We start from the raw sequence: 20540 nt of genomic DNA on the forward strand, positions 1-20540 counted from the left end.
TTCAAGGACAGTGGATTACACCCATCGCCGTTTTTGATGAATGGAAACTTTTTCCCCGGCGCATGCGCGCTCGGGCGGGCAAAACATTTCGTGAGCCCAAAATTCTGGTGATGCACAAAATTTCCTTCCTCTCGCGAACGCAAAACCCCGTGCGGTCGGGAAGTGTCAAGGGTAGGGTTGGGGAGGTGGAGGAAACGCACCCAGAGCCAACTCGCAAGAACTGTTTATTGATTTTAAGACGGGATCCGACGGTTTCTGGCGAGATCTCTCTCGCTCCGCCATTTCGTACTTGCTCCCAAGTCACTCATATGCTCCTCGCTAACCTCTCTATTGTGCTTTTTTTTCTATTTCTTGATCCACCTCACCAAACATCCCCCTTCCACTACCAATTCTCCCCCCATGCCACACAGCTGCGTCAGAAACAACACAGCTCATTCATGTCGTTTGCCCGATGCAGATACCTGGGTGAGTCCCTCAGGACATATTGGTATTTCGAACATCGCGAACTCTTCCCTGGACTGTGCCGGGGAAACGGTCCGTCCAACATCATTGTTTGTCCTGCCTATCCTCATCATGACTCCTTTTATCTGTTTTGGTCTTTTGATATGTGTGTATGTGTGGAGGGCAGGGGGGGGGGGGTTTGTTCCTTTGGCTTACAGGTGTGGCCCACAACCGCCTCCCATCGAGTGACGAGTTCAGCCTACGCCTCAAGATGGCCTCTAACGCTACCATATGCTCGTCTCACCGAAGCCTCTGTGGCCAGAACACCAGCAACATCCAGCGTTCATTACATCGCCGAAACTCCAACAGCTGTTTTTGTCCCCCCTGATGGTTAGACCCAACCCAGCGACCAGTACTCACCATTGAAGACCAGCAGCTGCAGCGTCAAGAAGGGAACGATTAATCCAAGGGTCACCCCCAAGTGGGCGATGGCGCTGAGGCATCCATAGGGGCGGTGGTGGGCATGGCGACGGCAGGCATTACGTTGCTCGGCAGGTTGACTCATGATTCTGGTGCCCGCTTCCAGATTGCCACCTGGCCCGTGTGTCTCCGCTCCCTAGCCCCGTTCGTATACGCGTTTCGACGCGTGAGGTAACTTGTGCTGTTTTCTTTATTTATTGTTCTTTGCCGAGTTGCTTGTTCGGTTGCTGTGTTATTCTATACAATTTGTAACAATGGCCAATAGTGGTCGTCGTCGAAGTCATTGGTGTCACTTTTTTCCTGCAGCTTGATACGTTCACACTCACTACGCAGCGTCCCTCGTGTCCGGGGCGGGCATGGATCTCATTGGATTCGCTTTCGCTAGGCCTCCAAAAGCAACACCCAGCAGCGGCAGCACGTCCTCCTGCTGCTGCTGCTGCTGCTGCCACTGCAGCAGCAGTTGATATCGGGCAGTCTCTGGCCTATATAACCTTCTGTGTGTCGCTCTTCCCGATCCGGTTCCGTCCAAAAGGCAGTTGAAGTTGTAGCAAAAGACTAGACTTCTCAACGATTACCGATAACGATTGAACTTTTGGAAGAGTTTATTATTGTTTGCTAATTTGTTTGTTTGTATGTTTGTATGTCTGCTTGCTTTGCTTGCTTTTGCTTGATAGTAATGCACTAATACCCAACTCCAAAATCGTCCATGAATAAGTGCACGTCGACAATAGGTCGCATGATAATAACTAACGCGGTTCTGGTGTTCTGCTTCCGCCGCTCTTCAACAAACATTGCTCATCGATACATGGGTTTGAGGTTATGTCGACATTTCCGCGCTGATTGCGTACGTTTCCAGTCCGTTTGCGTTTGGGTTTTTTGCTTGGTGGATTTCTACCGCTTTCCTTGCTCCCGCTGACATTCGCTATTTCATTCCTTTTCCCCCTCCGCTCCTTCCGCACTCACCGCGTGCCTCGGTCTCTCTTTCACTTCACAACCCCACCGTCCCCCCTCCCCGCTGCACCGTAACTCTATCTTACACTTTTAACCGTTTCTTGCCGTCCGTCCAAACTTTTCCTCCCCCTCTCCCGGCACTTTCTCGGCTCCGTTTTCTTTTTGTTGTTTTTTTTGAGGTAATTGGCTCCGCTGAGTGTCCGCGTTCCGCTCCGTTGGCACCAGCACTCGGTTGTCACTCGATTAGCATCTTCTTTTATATCCTTTATTCATGATTCCCGTGCACGCAGCCTGCGCTTGCTCGACACTAATCATCTGCGAGTGGAGAAAGAATCGGATTGGTTGGGAAGCTGTGTGGATTCGCGGATTCGTGGCGGGCTGCTAGGCCAGCCAGCTCTGGAATCCTAGGGTGTAGAGGGTGCTGGGTAATACGGCGGAAAGGCAGAGGATGGGAGTGGATGGCTCGGGCATCGCCATGGCGTAGAATACCCGTGGCTACTAGCTTCGTTCGCCTGCAAAGGACTATGCGCCTATCGTAAGGCGCACATTGAGTGGACGGATGACGTATGAGGCACCTCACCTCATCCGTGCAATTCCCCGACAAAAGGTGTACCAATGTAGGTCCAAGGGAGGAGCAGTTCGAGAAGCGAAGTTAGTATCCTTTTGCGAAGCTAGTATCCACTTGTAAGTATCTCAACGCACACGCACACATTCACGCATCGACACACACGCACTAGCTCCTTTATCTCGACACACACACACACTCTCTCGTTCTCTCTCCCTCGCTCACTCTCCGTTTCTCAATCACACCAGCACACACTCAAACGCACGCGTTCAGGCGGATAGGTGGGTAGGGTAAGGGTTTTGCACATCTACTGGGGTACTGCGTACATTGCCACTAAGTAGGTGTGGGCGATGCTTTTGTTCCATTGAAAAGTTACACCCTTTTTCTGCACGTTTCGCACGCGTTACATTGTATCACTCCTGGCGGTCGCGGACTCCCGCACACTGTTCCGACCGTCCGCTCTATCGTTGATCGAAGCGCTTGATTGCTGCTGCGAGCTGATTGTTGAACATCCAGCCAGTGGCCAGCTGCACGCACGGTACATGGGCCAGCGCCACCGCAACGCTCCCTTGCTGCCGATGGGAATGCGCTCGCCACATCCCAGATTGCTGCATACTGCCGCCGGGGACACTTTGCCTGAGGACTTGGTCTTCCGGGGCGCGTTTTATTTTAAAGTCTCCTCCCCACACACACACACACGCACGCACACACACACGCACACACTGGTCGCTGTGGGGTTAGTCTTGGGTCACTCGGTTTCACCACCGTGGCCTGATGTTCAGGCGAGTGCAAAGGTGCGGCCAGTCGCACCAACAGAACATTTGTAACTGACTAAGATTTACAGGCGTTCATCTCTCAAATCCTTTCCGCAGCACCCAAGCAGCATCCGGCGAGCGATTCCGGATGCGTTTGCGAGAGCGGGCGGTCCTTCGCTCGCGTCCTTCCAAGGATACGTTACATCGCTCCGACGAAGAGTCGGTACCGAGATCTGGAAGGCTCCACCAGTGGTGAGAGCAACGGGATCACTCGCACCGTACTTACATAACGGCCACCGATAATGGCATGTGTGGAGTTCGCAATCGGTGGAGCGAGAGCTGCGGATCAGCTCCAGTGCGCAGCTGCCGGATGGACGCGGATGCTGTGCCGCGCTCGCAAACCGGGCCAGGTGAAACCGAAATCGAACTCCCGACGACGACGACTCGGCGAGCAACAGTGGACAGGACCCCGGCCTGGATGCAGGTGCACTCACCTCGTACAGAAACCTCGCCCTCGATGTTGGCCATCGAAAACAGACCGAACAAAACTCCAGCCCCGGTATTCCGGAAGCCAGTGGCCACTTCATGCCCGCTGTTCTAATCCACCAACGAAACGCAAACCATAATCTCCTCTTCGATTCCCACTCCAGCTTTCCGGGTTTTTCTTGGTCGGTCAAATCTGCATCCGTGTACCAACACAATCAAAACAAGCCAATTTTACCCATCCTTTTTGTTTTGAATTTTTGGTAGAGCTGGGAAAAAGGAATGCTAAAGATAATTGAAATGAAAACCACGATCTTCAACTATTACTTTCAAACAAGAATAGGCCGTGGAAATAAGCTTTCCCTAGAAAATTGATAAAAATTTGTATTCGTTAAACACGCAAGCTGTAGCCAATAACTTTTCAAAAAGATAGAATGGCCATTAAATCGTTTGCAAACGATTTTCACTTCTCTGTATGAAATTGACAAATTGACATCACCATTTAAAGTCTCAAACGCGCAACAAATGTAGCCGCATTAGAATTATGTAAAAATAAGATAAACAATTTGTTTAACAATTTGTTTAACATCAATAAAACGGACTGATTTCAAAGATGCAAAGATTCATGCAAACACGACGAACGGGAGGAACTTTCCTTTGAAAGCATCACGAAGAGTACCATGTCTTGACGCTAGATGGCAATAGTTGATGTAGAACTTTAATGTTTTACGTCCCCCTCAAAGCATAACCAACTAACATACTTGATAAAATAGAGAACTATAGAGACAAGTTGCATTAAATCATATTGATCTAATCGTCTTCGTATATTTATTGTGTCGTGTGGTTTTAATTCCAGCTTGGCACGAAAGATCGCCACCACATGATGGAGACGCCCAGTACTTGGTAATTTTGTGCTAAACCAATGTTTACTAAACCTAATTTCAGTTGATGAAGAACTTGGATGTTTTACGTCCCCCTCAAAGCATAACCAACTAACATACTTGATAAAATACTGAACTATAGAGACAAGTTGCATTAAATCATTTTGATCTAATCGTCTTCGTATATTTATTGTGTCGTGTGGTTTTAATTCCAGCTTGGCACGAAAGATCGCCAGCACATGATGGAGACGCCCAGTACTTGGTAATTTTATGCTAAACCAATGTTTACTAAACCTAATTTCATACTAAACCCTTCTTCTTCCCAGGCGCGTAACGACAGTCTGTAAAAAATGAACCCAATCTTAAGTACTTAAAGAAATTTCAAAGCAAGACTTTCGGTTCGGGATTCATTACTTAACTATCTTTATTTTTATAAATCTCAGTTTCATAGTCCCGTGATGAGATGAGGCAATAAACCCTACATTTTTTCAGTGCACGTGAATCATGCTTTTTACAATCTGACTTCTAAGTGGAAACGGGACTCGAACACGGGTTTACCAAGAGCGAAGCCGTAGTCTTGCCGAGGAACCATAGCACAAGTTAGAAATAGTGAGGAAATATCGCTACTTGAAAGGCAAACGTAGATTTTGAAGAAAAATTTTATTTCGTACCATAAAAGATTGTATTATTCGGGCTTCGAACACCAAACTTCTGGTACAAGGCTCGAGCACCACTACCAGTACACCAGTTGTACGAGTGGATAGCATAGGGAAAATACAGGTATATATGGCTATGTGAATAAATTGAACCACCAAGCAGTTAATTTAATAATGGTTATGATGATTTGAAATCTATGTATCAAAATATGTTCGGATTTGAAAAAGTGCATGAAATATCTAAAAAAAATCATGAAAAAAAAATTTACAACCGTCAACAAAAAAGTTTTTCCTAGCCTAGATTCGAACTCCGATCCTCCGGAACAACACCCATGCACTTTGCCCCCTAGACTATTGATGAAAGAAAATTACCGTGTGATATCACAGCTACTTATACGTCTGTAGGCAATCTGAATGTAGCATAAAAACTGAACCAAGAATAAAAACTTTAGTCACATTTTTCCTCCCCGAGCTTCGTCGGGGCTTCGAGCTAGTAGTTTAATAAAACTAATCGGTACTCAATGGAGCCGCCTGGTGTTTGGTACATTTTCAGCGCACACAATATTTCAAAACATTGCCTGAACGGTTTTTGACGTCTGTTTTTATTTTGCTGATTTGGTTCAAATTTATATGATTCAAAATCATGTTAAAGTGACCTGTCCAAATCACATCAACTTGTTTATTGTTGAAAAATGTTATAATTGGCTCGTCAGCAACAGATTGGTGAGAAAGCACTTGTTATGTCCTCGTATTTGTCGTCAAGCCAAGCAATGTCTGTTTAATGTTTTTCTTTGCTAACGAGCAGTTGTCATGAAAGCTGATTAGCCTTGCAAAAGATTCCATAGGAACAGAATGAATAAAACTGTTTGAAAAACCAAATGCAGCCGAATCGAAACCGTGCCAGACGTTGCGCTTATCAGTTTCCAAAACAATACCATTCGCCAACAAGCCAATTAGCTGGCTAGCGAGTAGCTTCCGGCACGATCGGGAAAACCTAGAAACTATTGTTTGGCGAATCAGTAGCTATGCATTCAATTAGAACCTACGCGCGGAACGGAACGTTTACATTTTCCTTCCGAGTTTATATTTCCTACCAACTACCTAATTGCAAAACAAGTACCGACGGACGAGTCTTCCTACGCGAATCAAAACACAATTAGTTCCTTTATTTAGTTCCTCACATGCACCAGCCAATTACCGTATTGCTTTCGGCGATAGAATCCATCCATGTCATTATACGTTAGAAAAGAAATATTAGCGAGCTTACCTTATCACACAGAGATTCGATGGTTAAGTAAGGGAAAGTTGTTGCTAAGATTTTTTGAACTCCGTGACACGGTTGAAAATTTTATGGAAAATAAAAAAAAAAATCTCTTGTAGAATTGTAAGATGCGGTTTGGATTGCGAGCTTTGCATTTTTAACCGATATAATGAATCATTTGAATATTCAACAAATCAAGCTCATGTTTCAAGATCGGAATAAAATTGTAATACATTATTATGACAGTATTCAGGCGTTTGAAATGATCTTTAAAAATCACAAATAAACAACAATACCTATTTCAGAAATCTTCATACATTACCACTGAACGTAACTAACGTCAACAAAACTTCGTACTTAGAGAAAATAGAAGATCTGAGAAAAGAATTTGATAGAAGATTCGAAATATTCAAGGAACTAAAATCGGGGTTTAATATAATTTGTTCGCCATTCCAAAAAGAACCTTCAGTAATTCCCAAAAAATATCAGTTTGAAATAATCGACTTACAATGCGATACGAATTTTAAGGAGACATTTTTGTTGATAGATGTAGACAAATGTTATCCTTATTTGATAACAAAGTATCCTAATTTAACTGAACTACCTGGTCGGATTGTTTCGATGTTTAGTACAAAGTATGTTTGCGAACAGCTTTTCGCTGAAATGAATGTAAATAAAACCAAAATGTGGTTAAAGTTATCACAAAGCCATGTAAATAGTACGTTAAAAGTATGTTGCACCCAAACAATAAAACCCAATATTGAAAAATTAGTCAAAGAGAAACGAAATCAGGTCTCAACAAACTCGGAAAATTGAAAGTTTTTTTATAAGCATACGGTTGTTTTCCAGTTTTGCTAAAATATTACCAAGAACATTTATGTTTGAACTAATGTTGTTGTTCGATGTTTTACTGTTATTTTTCTTTGTAAACGGTGGAAACAAAAACTATAACTGCCTTCTTGGGGGAAAATATGTATCTGCTACCGTGGGTAGAATGCACCAGTTAGCAACACACGCCTGCTTTTTAAATGATTATTTGTATACTGGATCCATAACATGGAAATGATGCAGTTTATTGGAAGGGAATTAATCTGTGGAAATTTGTGACATTTTTCTACAGTGAACTGCGCGATAGTAATATTTTTCGCTTATGCTTCACCTTCTTTTTCTTTTTTTCTTCTTCTTTCTTGGCGTAACGGCCGTCTTCGGTCATGCGTGCCTTATTAAGGGCATACTTCACAACTTCTTCTTTTTGGCGTAACAACCTTGTTGGTCATGCCTGCCCCGTTAAGGGCTTACGAGACTTTTTACCCTATGTGTACGTGGATAGTCAGTCCTCTGATACAGGAGAAGGTCCGGTCACGGTTGGGATTCGAGCCCATGCCGTGGAGGTGGTGAGCCCCGGCGCTCATGGGCCGAATTCTGTAAATGATGACCGTTACAAACCAAACTAAAATGACTGCAAAATGATGTTTCAGTAATATGTTTAAAACAGTTTCAAGTAATCTTCCACCAGACTGTCTGGTGTTAATACCCATTGTCTTTAATAAGTTTTAACGAAAAGTCTTACAGCGGAATTAACAGCGAGTTCAAAGTGAGCACCCAGGAAGTATTTTTTTAAAAAAGGTTGAAAGTTTTCTTTGGGGAAGCCAGTGTAAAATGATTTCCATGCTTCTTGGGAAAGAGTTGGTAGCAATGCTCCTATATTCAAATGGAAAAATACTTTAACCAGCATGCGTTTGTATATAGTTTGTACCGGATTTTTTTAAATTGTACCGTGTGCCATAAAACATGTATAACATTTATAGCAACTCCCTTCAAAATGCCGATGTACAGTTGGTACAAACACGGCTGTCAAGCGCGAAGGCCGAGAACTGTCAAAATAGATTGTTTCAGTACAATACGACAGTGATGATGTGTACATCAAGTCCTCGATAATGTTTTCATTAGTTCGAATAATTTTATCGTGTAAAGTGTAAATTTACTTCGAAAGGTACCAACTGAGCGTGCTGGATGGGGAGAAGTTGGGTTAATTTGAAAGGATTGTGTAGTATTTCAAGCATTTAAAATCTTTTCCAGGAAGCATTAATCTCTGAACTTTCCCTTCTCGAGACGAACCTACCTGCCACCATGTCAACTCCAAGCAAATCTGATGTCGTTGACGATCCTGAATTGCTGGAATTGCAATCAAGTTTCAGCGAACAACAGGTAGGCATTGCTGTTGTTTAGGCCATAGTAGGCTGAATTTACTATATTAATGTACATCGTTTTACGTTACAGGCGAAAATAACAGCCCTTCGCGAGATCATTCGACAGACCGAGGTAGTGAACGATATGAAGAATGCAACAGCGCAGGAGAAAGTGAAAAACATTGCACAGCGTTTGACTCACTTCAAGACGAAGGTTACCACTTCACGGCTGAATCGAGCCAACAGTGCAAACACTTCGCTACTCGCGCCAATCACCGAGCCGAATGTCAAATACCCGGGCGATCGTGCGGATGCGGCCACCACATCGTTCCAGCGTGGCCGATCGGAATCGTCACCGATGGAGAAGTGCTCGTTGCTGCGGCAGCAGATCGAGAAAAATCGGCTGAAGATGGCAGAACGAGAGTCGTGCAAACGAGAAATCGAGGAGAAGGTGATCGAAATCAAGCACAAACTTGAGACGACGCAGCAAACGCTGGAAAAATCGACCGAACACGACCGACGGCGCTCGTACATCGACGGACTCGACACGCTAGCGCTGGACGATGTGGGGCCACATGTCTTTGATCCATCCATTCGGCAAGGGCTTGCAATCAACCAATCCATATCCATTGTTGACGATTCGCCGTGGCTTAACTCGACCGCATACGGTAGCAGGGAGGAAAGCGATTCGTCGTTCTACAAGGATAGTAAGCAAAACCCCACCAGTAGCAGTATTCCGACCGCCGTGGCCACGCAGACCAAGAACGATGATCTGCTGGAAGGTGAACTGAAAGCACTCAACGAATGCCTACAAGAGAAGAACAGCATCATTGATGATCAATTGCTGGCGGTGTGCCAGTTAGTAAACAATGTTACTGGCTTTGAGTGTGCCTGGGATGAAGATACGCATCGCGATATCTCGCTCGTAAAGGAGCTGCACCGTTTACAGGTTTGTACGAAGCTTCATCACTTATCAACCGAATGTATGTAAAATTTCCTGTTTTGTTTCACAGGTGAACCTCCTTGAGAAAGCTCATAAATTAACGATAGAAGAAGCAGAAACTCGCCTTCTGGAAACCTACGGTTACGATCCACTGGAAAGAATTAGAGAAAAGTCCAATCAAACGCAGCATGAAAAAGGTAGGTCAAACTTTGTACTTGAAAGCTAGACATTTTTTTACCAACACCACTTCCGCTCTAATGTTCCAGAGTGTCAAAATCCACCCGGAGAATGGAGCCAGGACGTTGCAAACGAAGAGGGTGTTGACCTACGCAACGCGTTAGAAAAAATAGCCTCGCTCGAGCATAGCATAGCTGCCCAGGACCAGGAGATGGAAAAAATGAATCAGCAAATGGCTGACCTGCGCCAATCGCTGGAGGAGAAAACGATCGAACTTAACGTGATGACGGCGAACGTGTCGGTGCTGCAGGAAAAGCTGAAGAGCAGTGGCCCGAAGCCACTGTTTCCGCGTTCGGCCGACGAAGAGCTGGAAACGGAAGCAACGAAGCTGAGGCAGCAGCTCGACGAGTCGAACAAAACGATGATCAAATGCAAACTACGCATCAAGCAGCTGCAGAAGCAGGTGGATACGTTCAAGAAGGTTTCCAACGTGCACGAGGAGGTGGCCCGGTTGACCGAGGAACTGAACGCGCTGTCCGCGGCGGGAGGGGACGGTACTCGGCAATCCAGCAGGGGTGAAGCCGTCGGTGAGGAAGGCACGCTTGCACCGGAAGTGCAGAAGCGCATCGAAACGCTCGAGCTGACGTGCCAGAACCAGGCGACGGCAATGCAGCTGCTCGAGGAGCAGAAGAACGATTTGAGCGAGGATTTGTGTCGCACACGAAATGAGCTGCAGCTGCTGAACGAGCGAGCGGTGGTGGTGGTGGGGGGACCGGAAGTACATGGTGATAACGGTGCAATAGCGACCCAAATGCTCTCGATCGAGCTGGAGGAGCAGCTGGAGAAGTGTCTCGCGGACAAAACCGAGCTCACGAAGGTGCTGCACACGTGGGAGGCAGAGAAGGCGGAGCTGCAGCAGAAGCTGAAGCAGGCCATGGAGGAAAACGGCGAGCTGCTGGGCAGAATCGAAAAGCTTAGCATCGAGAAGGTTAGCTCGGCGGAGTCGATCGAAATACTGGAAAACTTAACGGCGCATGAGAAGCAGGAGATGGAGAAGTCGGAAAAGCGTGCCCTCGGCCAGGCGGACGACACCGACGGCGGGGGGCCGGCGGTCGAGCGGGACGATTCGAAGGAAAATCTGAACGAAAGCCTACTGAAGCTGATGGAAGAAAGCAAGGAGCTGATGGATAAGGTGGAGATGTTCACCGACGAGCGGCGCGAGGTGCTAGAAAAGCTGGACGCCATTTCGATCGAGAACCAGGCGTATATCAGCGAGCTGGAGAGGCTGAAGCAGATCAACGCGCAGCTTTGCAGCTACAGCATGGAGCTGGAGTCGACCAAGTCCAGCCTGGAGGAGAAGCTACAGGCAATACACGTCGAGAAGGAAAGCATCCTGCACGAGCTGGACACAGCGCGTACGGTGGGAGGCAAAGTGGTGGCGGTGGAAGAGGGCACACCTCCGGTCAGCTTCCAATCGTCGTCGGCACCGGATCCGGCAGCGACGTCCACCGACGAGGCGTACGAACAGGCACTGATCGCGCTCGAGAACGAGTTGGCCAACTATCATAAAAACAAAGACAAGCAGAAGAAGCTGCAGGTGTCGAAGAAGCTGGCGTCGAACGCTAAAAATCTAATAACCGCAAGCAGGCAGCTAGTGAACGACTACAACGCGTGCCTGCTCGAGCGGTCGAAGTTGTGCGAACAGATAGCGATGCTGTCGCAGCAAAAGCAAACGGCCGATGCGGCAGGCTTCGAGAAGGAGGAGTCCGCTGTGGAACGCGCGGAGCGATATCAGCTAGACGCGCTGAAGCGCGAGCTCGAGGTGGCGTCCGAAAAGAGCTCCGACGACGAACCGGAGCTGCTGAAGGTAGAGCTGAATAGTAAGAACGAGGAAATCGTCGCGCTGAAGCGAATGATGGAGGCGCAGGCGAAAGCGAAGTCGACGGAGATGCTTCACCTGCAGCAGCAGCTGCACGAGGCACGGGAGCAGTCGCACCTACTGCAGCTGCGAGCGGACAAAGCGGAGCAGCTGGGGCCCAAGTACGAGCTGCTGTGCGCCGAAAGTGACGCCAACGAGGAAAGGATCGAGCAGCTGACCACGGAACTGCGCCGAGCGAACGAAGCCGTCCAGCAGAAGGGTGAAACCATCGCCACGCTGGAGCACCGCATCGACGAGCTGTCCCGGTCGGCGGAAGCGTTGGAGCAACGGATTGAGGAGCTGCAAGCTGCCAACACGCGCGCGGACGAACACCCGGCGAAGGCTGAGCTCGAGCAGAAGAACCAAGAGTTGCTGGACAAGCTGAAGAAGTTCGCCGCCAATCTGAAGCGCAAGAACGCGCAATGTACCGAGCTGGAGCAGGAAAACAAGCAGCTGGCCGAGGCGAACCGGCGGCTGATGGAGGAGCAGCAACAGCTCTCTTCGCCGCCAGAGAACGACGACACTGCGTTGCGGGAGGAAAACGAGCAGCTGGCGCAAAAGCTTCATCATCTCAACAACGAGCTTCACCGCTTGCTCGAACAGAAGTACCAGCTGGAGGCGGAATGTGAGGCAGGTCGCGACGAGCGGGCCGCACTCGGTAGCCAGCTGGCCGCCGCCCAGGAAGAGCGCACCGCGCTCGACAATCGGGTACGCGAGCTCGAGCAGGAGCTGGAGCAGCTGCGGGTCGAGCTAGACGCGGGCCGGAAGGAGGTCGCCAGTAAGAACGCTAAGATCGAAAAGTGCAAGGCAATCATCAAGGAGAAGATCAAGGAAGCGCACCGGCTGCAGGAGCACGAGCGCCGCACGGCCTACCTGGAGGACGAGCTGCGCATGACGCAGAGCAAGCTGGAAGACTTCCACAACCAAACGCTGCTGCTCGGGCGGCTGAAGGGCGAGAAGGAGGAGCTGAATGCGGCGGTCAAAGCGGAACACGAGCAGCGCCGTCGCCTGCAGCACCTGCTGGACGAGAGCGAGCGGAAGCTAGCGGGGGCGCACGACAAGGAGCGCTCGTTGAGCGATCTGCTAGCCCAGGTGGAGGCTTGGGTAAGGCGATTCGGCGACCGGTGGCACTCTGGCGGTGAACCCGTGCCTCCGATCGATAACATTTCGCATCTCGCCGAGTGGTGCGCAGTGTTGGTAGAGGCGGAGCGGGCTATCGAACGAACGCTCGCGCAAAAAACGCAAGAACTAGCCGGCGTCGACGCGCGTCTGCACGATTCGGAACAGAGCGCCCGCAAGCTGCACGCCGAAATGGAGCACACCCGTGGGCAACTGTCAACGATGCAGCAGGCGACCGGCGAACAACAGCAAACAATCGCCAAGCTAGCGCAGGAGCTCGAGCAAGCCCAGGGCGAGCTGCAGCGTACGATGTGCTCAAGCACGCAGATGGCTCAACTGCAGTCCGACATGGACGGACTCCACAGCCGGCTACAGGAAGCGGAAACGGTGCGCAGCTCGTTGCAAAACGCACTCGCCACTGCCGAGCAGGAAACCGCGCAGCTACGGGAAACGCTCGCACTGTGCGAGCAGGCGCTGCAGCAAGAGAAGGCCACCGCGGACGAGCTGCGGGCGGCGAACGAAACCCTCGCCGACGAGCTGCAGCTGATCCGCAAGCAGACGACGGAGCTGGACCGCAGCCATCAGGAGCTGCGCGGGGAATACGAACGGTGCGAGCGGGAGCATGAGGCGCGGCTCGAGCAGCTGCGTGAGGAAGCGCTGGCGCGGGAGTTCAAGCTGAGCGACGAGCTGCGGCGGAGGGACTCGGAGATGGACGCGATGCGCGAGGACTACGACGAGCAGCTGGGCTCGAACTCGCAGGCAAAGGAGCAGCTCAACGTTGAGCTCAGGCGGAAGGATCAGGAGTTGGAGGTGTTGCGCCGCGACTACGAGAAGAAGCTGCTCGAGGAGGTGCAAACGAAGGAGCAGCTTCAAGATGCGCTCGACCGGTTGACCCGGGAGGTGGAGTCGTTGCGCCACGACTACGAGGAGAAGCTGCTCGAGGAGGTTCAGACGAAGGAACAGCTTCAAGATGCGCTCGACCGGTTGACCCGAGAGGTAGAGGGTTACCAGCAGAAGCTGCTTGAGGAAGCACAAACCAAGGAGCAGCTCCAGGACGCGCTAGCAACGATGACCCACGAGGCGGAGTCCGGCCGCCGGCAATATGTGGAACAGCAGGCGGAGCTAACACTAGCAAAGAACCAGCTTAGCGACGCCCTCGCGCAGAAGGATCAGGAGCTTGCCCGCCTGCGGAAGTCATGCGACGTGCAGCACACGCAGAAAACACAAACCGAGCAACAGATAGACAGTGTCATCCGGCAGAAGGACGAAGAACTGGAGGCGCTCTGTCAAGGGTACGAGAACCAGCTCGCGAACGGCCGGCAAGTGAAGGAACAGCTGGAGCAGACGCTCGCGCAAAAAGATCGCGAGCTGGAAGAGCAGCTGGCAGCGACGGCGCAGCTTAGGGAGCAGCTGACCGACGCGCTCCGGCGGAAGGACGAAGAGTTGGAAACGCTGCGTCAACGACAGCCGGACGAGCTCCTGCAGCACGCGAAACTTGAGGCGGTGAGGCAGGAGTACGAAGCGCAGCTCGCGGACGTGAAGCACTCCAAGGAGCAGCTGAACGAGGCGCTCCGGCGGAAGAACGAAGAGTTGGAGACGCTGCGCGAGCGGCTGGAAGAGCAGATGGCGAACCCGGGTGCGCTCAGCAAGGATCAGCTTGACGAGCTGCAGGACGCAGAGCTGGAGGCGGTGAGGCAGGACTACGAAGCGCAGCTCGCGGACGTGAAGCACTCCAAGGAGCAGCTGAACGAGGCGCTCCAGCGCAAGGACAAGGAGCTGGAGTCGCTGCGCAAAACGTACAAGGAGTGCTGCGAGCAGCAGGACGTGCTGGGCCGTAACCACTTCCAGGAGCTGAACGCGCTGCAGCAGAAGCTACTCGAGTCGGTTGGGGAGCGAGTCGCGCTGCAGCAGACCGTCGACGGTATGTCCGCCGAGTCGGAGCGCCTCCGGGCGCGGATCGCGTCGCTCGAGCGGCAAACGAGCGAGAACCTGACGAACACGTCCATCCTGTCGTCGCTGAACGAGGCGCTGAACGAGGAGCTGGATCAGCTGCAGGAGCGCATGCAGGCGGGCGGTGGCGACGGCGAGGGCAGTTGCGCCCTGGAGCAGATGCTCCGCCAGAAGAACGAAACGATCGAGCAGTTGCGGGCGCAGCAGCAGCTGATGCAGCAGGAAATCACCGACCTGAAGGTGAAGGCGGGCAAGCTGTTGCGCAAGCTGAAGGAAACCCGGGCGCGATGTGACGTGCTGGAGGAAGCGGCCACGGCAACGACCTCGCCGTCCGATGGGTGGGACGTGGACGTGCCGGCCTCCACAACGTCGCTGCCGGAGGACGAGTCACGCTCGAGTGCGGCCGAGGCGGAACGTGCGAAGCTTCTGGCCGAGAAGGAGGCGCTGCTCGCCAAGCTGGACACGCTCGAGACGGCGTGCGAGAAGCTGACCGAGCTGAAGGAGCACCAGGATAGGCAGATCGAAGCGCTGCGCACCGCGTCCCAGGAGCCGGAGGTGTTGCGCGATCGCCTCCAGCACATGACGGCCGCCCTGCAGACGCGCGAGTCCGAGCTGATGCATCTGAACGCGCAGCTGGAGCAACTGTCCGGGGTGGCCGAACAGGCCGAGCAGCTACGCGGCCAGCTGAGCGAGCTGGAACAGCGCGCCGCGATCTCGTCCGCACCAACAACGTCAACATCACCAACCTCCGAGCTCGTGGAAACGCGACTCGCCGAACTGGAGCACCGCAATCGGTTGCTCGAGGACGAAAAGTCCGAGATGGGCCGCGAGCTGGAGGCCCTGAACCAGCAGATCCTGCTCGACCTGCAGTTCGAAGACCGGCTGCACAAGGCGACGCTCGAGCTGGACGCGAAAAACGTCGAGCTGCAGATGCTGCGTGCGACGCTCGAACAGATGCAGCTGGCGGCGCCGACCGAACAGGTGTCGGCCCCAGTTCCGGTGCCAACGACCACGGCTTACGAGCAGCAGATCGCCACACTCGAAGCTCGCGTGCTCGAGCTCGAGCAGCAGAAGGCCTTCTACGAGCAGCAGCTGCTGGATGCGGCCCCGATCGAGGCACTCGACTACGAGCGCGCCGTGGAGCAGCCCGCCGAGGTCGTGCCGGCCGATGCGAAGGTCCGCGAGGTGCTCGAACGGCAGGAGCTGGAGATAGTGACGCTGAAGGAGCAGCTCGCGGTCCGCAGCGCCGAATACGCCCGGCTCGCGGCGCACGTCGATCCAACGCGATTGCTTGCGCTCATCAACAGTGGCGGCGTGTCACCACCCTCTTCCGGACAGCAGCAGCAGCAAAGTGCCGATTCGCGAGACTCCCGGGCCGAGCTGGAGCTCGCCCTCTACATGATCTACCAGCGGGACATGCGCTGCGACGAGCTGGAGCTCGAGCTACGCAATCTGCTAGAGGAGCGGGACGCACTGCAGCTGCGACTCTCGAACGCGCTGCGCATGCACGAGGAGTTCCGGTTGAAGTGTGCCACCGTTCCGACCGGCGGAGACGCAACAGGTACACGATCCTCTTTTTGGACTAGCTTTTTTTAATCTGACTCAATCATGATGATTCGAATCTTCACTCTTTTGTGCCTTAAATCGTGAAAGTTGAGTTATGAGTCGCTACAGAGATTCAAAGATTTAGAAGGATTCGAATCCCAAAAGTGTAGAGTAACCAACCAAGTAACATTTCCAATACCTAATAGACTCAAACAAGGTTTATCAATGTTTTGACATAGTCCATCAATGTTTAATAAGTCCAATTGGTTTTATTGAGGTGTGTGTGCTTTCATTTTATGGTCAGTTTGTGATGGATATGTGGAACAAAAAACAAATCACTAGAAACTGCCAAAACATATGACAACACAACACATCCGAACCCATTAAAGGTTCAGGTTGGTTCTGGAGGAAAAAAAAATATACTCAATGAAAGGATTCAATCATCTGTTTTGTTATGACATTTCATTAGGTCTACAACAGTGCTGCACTTAACAACTAGTGCTAGGAGTTTTAAAGAGGTTTTGAGCCATGTTTGCTTAATCCCAAACGATCCTACAGCGTTGGACCGTAGGGTCTTAAGGACTTAAGGCCAATGAAATCGATTTTTGTTGGCATAATTATTTATGTTTTGTTCTAGGTATTGGTCAGCCATATTCATGTCTCCGAAATCGATTGCACAAGGTTCACTTGGATACAGAAACTGTCCCCGACAGCTGTCAATAACAAAAATAACAGGGTGAACTCGCAGAGCTTGTACTATGATTTCATCCTTTTTGCTATTCTTCCCTCCTTCCCCTTCAGAGTATGGAACATCCGGCGAGTGTTCGATCGAGTCGTCCCCGGAGCGGCCGGCAACGGCGTCCACCGATGATCCCCGGCCGACGTCGAGCATGTCGACGGCCGCCGACTCGCCCGACCTGAGCTCGAAGCTGTCCGAGCTGCACTCGATCAGCTACTCGAAGGAGAAGCGCTGGCAGGAGGAGCGCGAGGACCGGAACCGCCAGCTGACGCTGATACAGCGCGACCTCGCCAACATGCCGCTGGAGGCGGCCGCCAAGATAACCGGCACGGACGTCGTCGGTAAGTAGCACCGAGAGGTGTTCCTCCTCCTCCGCCCCTCCATCGCACGGAAACCTTTCTCACCATCTCGAACCTTCCAGCGGACGCAGACACCTCCTCGCAGCAGAGCGCCTCCAGTGTGCTGCTGAACTGGATTCTGGGCAAAAAGTAAACACACACACACGCCGGACCCTGATGAGTTCCTTCATAGAGTTGCCCGTGAAAACCGAATTGCTACCTTCAAGGCCCTGATGTCCCCCTGCTTCATCACGACTCTCTTTGTCGGAGGGCCATCCAAAACGCCCTGCTTCGAGGGTTTCCATCAGGGCGCTGAAGACAGCAGGGTTTTTAGTCGGGTGGTTTCAAAACCAAAACCTGCGAGCTGTTGTAAAACCGATTGTTGTTCATCTGCTCTGTAGCCATACGAAGGCGGTACGCTGATCTTTCGTTTGTTGGCGTGTGGCGGAAATCGTCAACCAACCAAGTGTTACACCTTCTACCACCAACTTTTAACCGATCTTCCGTAACTGTGAACCATAGAACCGATCCCATCTAAAGCAAGAGTGTATTCACTTAACCCGTTTAAGGGAAAAGGGCTTGTACGCGTTTGTTTTGATTGGGTGTTCAAAGCTCCGGTAATCACCGTATCGAATCGGAACGGAAGTTCAGTAAAAAAAAGGTGTTACAAGGTGTATCACACATTTATGTATCTTTTGTGCAGTTACTTTTAGGTATCCACTTCATATCCTATTTGAACGTTATAGTCGTTTTCTTTATATCTTTATATATGATTTCGTTTTGTTCACTGTACTCCCCCCCGAAGCTTAGGAAAATGTTTAATTTTTTGTAATGTATTATGCGTACGCAACTGGCAATATGTTGTATAGGTAAATAAAATCAAGCCATCCGAGATGCACCTGTGCCATTCTTTCTGTTCACTATGAAAGAATACTTATCCATGTAATTTATTATTAAGAAGGTCTATCAAACGTTTTAAAAAACATCATGCAATACTCTAACGAAATATGTTTTTATTATGTTTTTAGCGTCCTTCGAAAGTAACTCGGTCTCGGATGGAGGGTCAAGAACGTAACGCGCCGGAAAGAGATGTATTTGTTCCAGTACCAAGCAAGAGTGAAGCCAACGCTTGAAGCCATCCTTTCTTTCGTCCTACTTGTCCCTTGCGTCCAGCGATTGTCATCTCAGCGATCCAGAACGGGGTGTTTTCGTGTTTTGTAATATGTGATTGATTTATTACTATTTTACAAGCAATTGCATCACTTACACCATTAAGCAACAGAGTCATAGTATCGCTTGGGTATAGGGTGAGGGGGAGGGGATGGGGGAAAGGGGGCGAACAAAAGGGATGCGCTTGCCGCACTGGACATTTGTTGCAAAGGTTTCACTGTTCGCTATGGCTGTCTGTATGTATCCTCGATGCGGCGTCCTGGTAAACATGTATATTGCGCTTCGCCACCATTGTTTTTTTTTTTATTTGCTCGCTTTGTTCATCTTTAACAACCTTATCCCTCGTGTTGGCATGCAAATGTGTCCTTTGTGTACGTGTACGTGGGTTTGTGTTTTACTTTTACGTTCTTGATCTTAGTCGAGAGATTGTCCAGCCATGAATTCACTTTGTTATAAATAGTATTAACAATCGTTTAAACTAACCGATGTGCCTGCTGCTGTTGCAAACGAGGTCACTGCCACACACACACACTGGAATCAGTGTTTGTATTGGCGTTGCGTATGTGTGTTCGCAGCAACGAGCCGAGGGACATTTAGCGTGGGATCCTTGAAAACAGCAGACCAGCTTCTCCAGAAGGAGTTTTTTTTATTTTCATTTTTGTGGAGTATGTTCGTTTTTTTATTGTAAGATCGTGTAGAGAATTTTGCAGTTCGTAAAGTTAATTTAAAAACATAATAAATAATTCAAGAGGAACAACTTTCACAATCGTTTCTCACTCTCACTTGTCGCCCGCGCTTTTTCGGAGCAAGGAAGCATATCGAAACAGGAGCAAATTTGCAAGGAATATCAACATAATATCACGTGTGACGCTATATGAATATATATATGTATATATATATGGATACGCTTTCAGTACAGTTTCTCCCCCAAAAAAGAGTGCCTCGGTTCGAGTAGCCGATGGTCGTATCTCCCTTAGCTTTTGGGTGAGTTTCATATCTTCTCCCTTCTTGCTTCTTTTTTCACTAATAATGCTTTCTTGACAGCCTTCTTTGTTCCGTTCGAGAACGAGATTACTTGGTATCCCTGGGGTTCCTACACGAGCAAGAGACCGCGTAACCGTTACGTAACGTCTGCTTGGTTTGCTTGAGTCCTGTACCATCCATGTTGCTGCCTTACCTAGTTTGTTTGCCACCAACAACATAAATTCCTTCCTCTGTCTACCGTCTACTACAATACTACGCTCTAGTACACATTCAGCAAATGCCGGACTGGATATTTCGGTTTAACCCCCTGTCGTACCGAGTTCGGCGTATAAACATCAATCTTAAAGTACAGTCTATCCTGCTGACGATGGTGCTGCCCAGGCACGGACAAAGAAAATCGGACCATCCGCAACTAGCCGATTGCCCTACTTTCTTCTTCACACTGCCGGGCCGCCCACCTCATTCAGCTCCGGCCTGGAAGTTCGACAACTCCGCCATCCATTTCTACTTCATTACTAGTGGGCGTATCGGGGCCGCCTCCCTACAACATCCTCTCGCTAACAACATGACTAAACGGTTTGCTTCAAACTACTAACACTTGATAATTATGTTTTTCACTTCATAGTTTTGTTTTTTCCTCTTTTGGTTTGTTTTGTAAACGTTCTATGTATATGTATATTGGGTTTTTTTTGTTTGTTCTCCATCGATTTGATTTTGATAGCAGTTTTACACTTATTTCACGAGCGATATATTTATATATGATTCTAGTTATGCACGCAATAATATGAATATGTGATCCGGTTTTTTTGTTCGTGTCAATGTTGTCTGTTTGGTATACGTGAGTGTGTGTAGCTGTTCGTGTATCTGCGGGTTTGCTGATTGTGGTTGACCTGCCTCGACTATCAGCCTTAAAAATTATTCCTTTCAACACAGAATCAGACTTGTATATCAAACATGTAATTGATTTTATTGTGAAAACACAAAACGAGATAAGG

General features: G+C 49.7%; 1 protein-coding gene across 1 annotated transcript; it reads left to right on the forward strand.

Moving 5' to 3' along the window:
• The first annotated feature begins 8389 nt into the window (after positions 1–8389).
• On the forward strand, positions 8390–18271 carry LOC131268875 (protein lava lamp). Its single transcript, XM_058271164.1, has 7 exons — positions 8390–8466; positions 8553–8681; positions 8754–9611; positions 9676–9802; positions 9872–16330; positions 17116–17394; positions 17475–18271. The coding sequence occupies exons 2-7, from the start codon at positions 8604–8606 to the stop codon at positions 17543–17545; spliced, it is 7872 nt and encodes a 2623-aa protein (XP_058127147.1). The 5' UTR covers positions 8390–8466; positions 8553–8603; the 3' UTR covers positions 17546–18271.
• Positions 18272–20540: the final 2269 nt, after the last annotated feature.

The sequence above is a fragment of the Anopheles coustani genome, chromosome X (genome assembly GCF_943734705.1).
Source record: "Anopheles coustani chromosome X, idAnoCousDA_361_x.2, whole genome shotgun sequence".
Lineage (NCBI taxonomy): Eukaryota > Metazoa > Arthropoda > Insecta > Diptera > Culicidae > Anopheles > Anopheles coustani.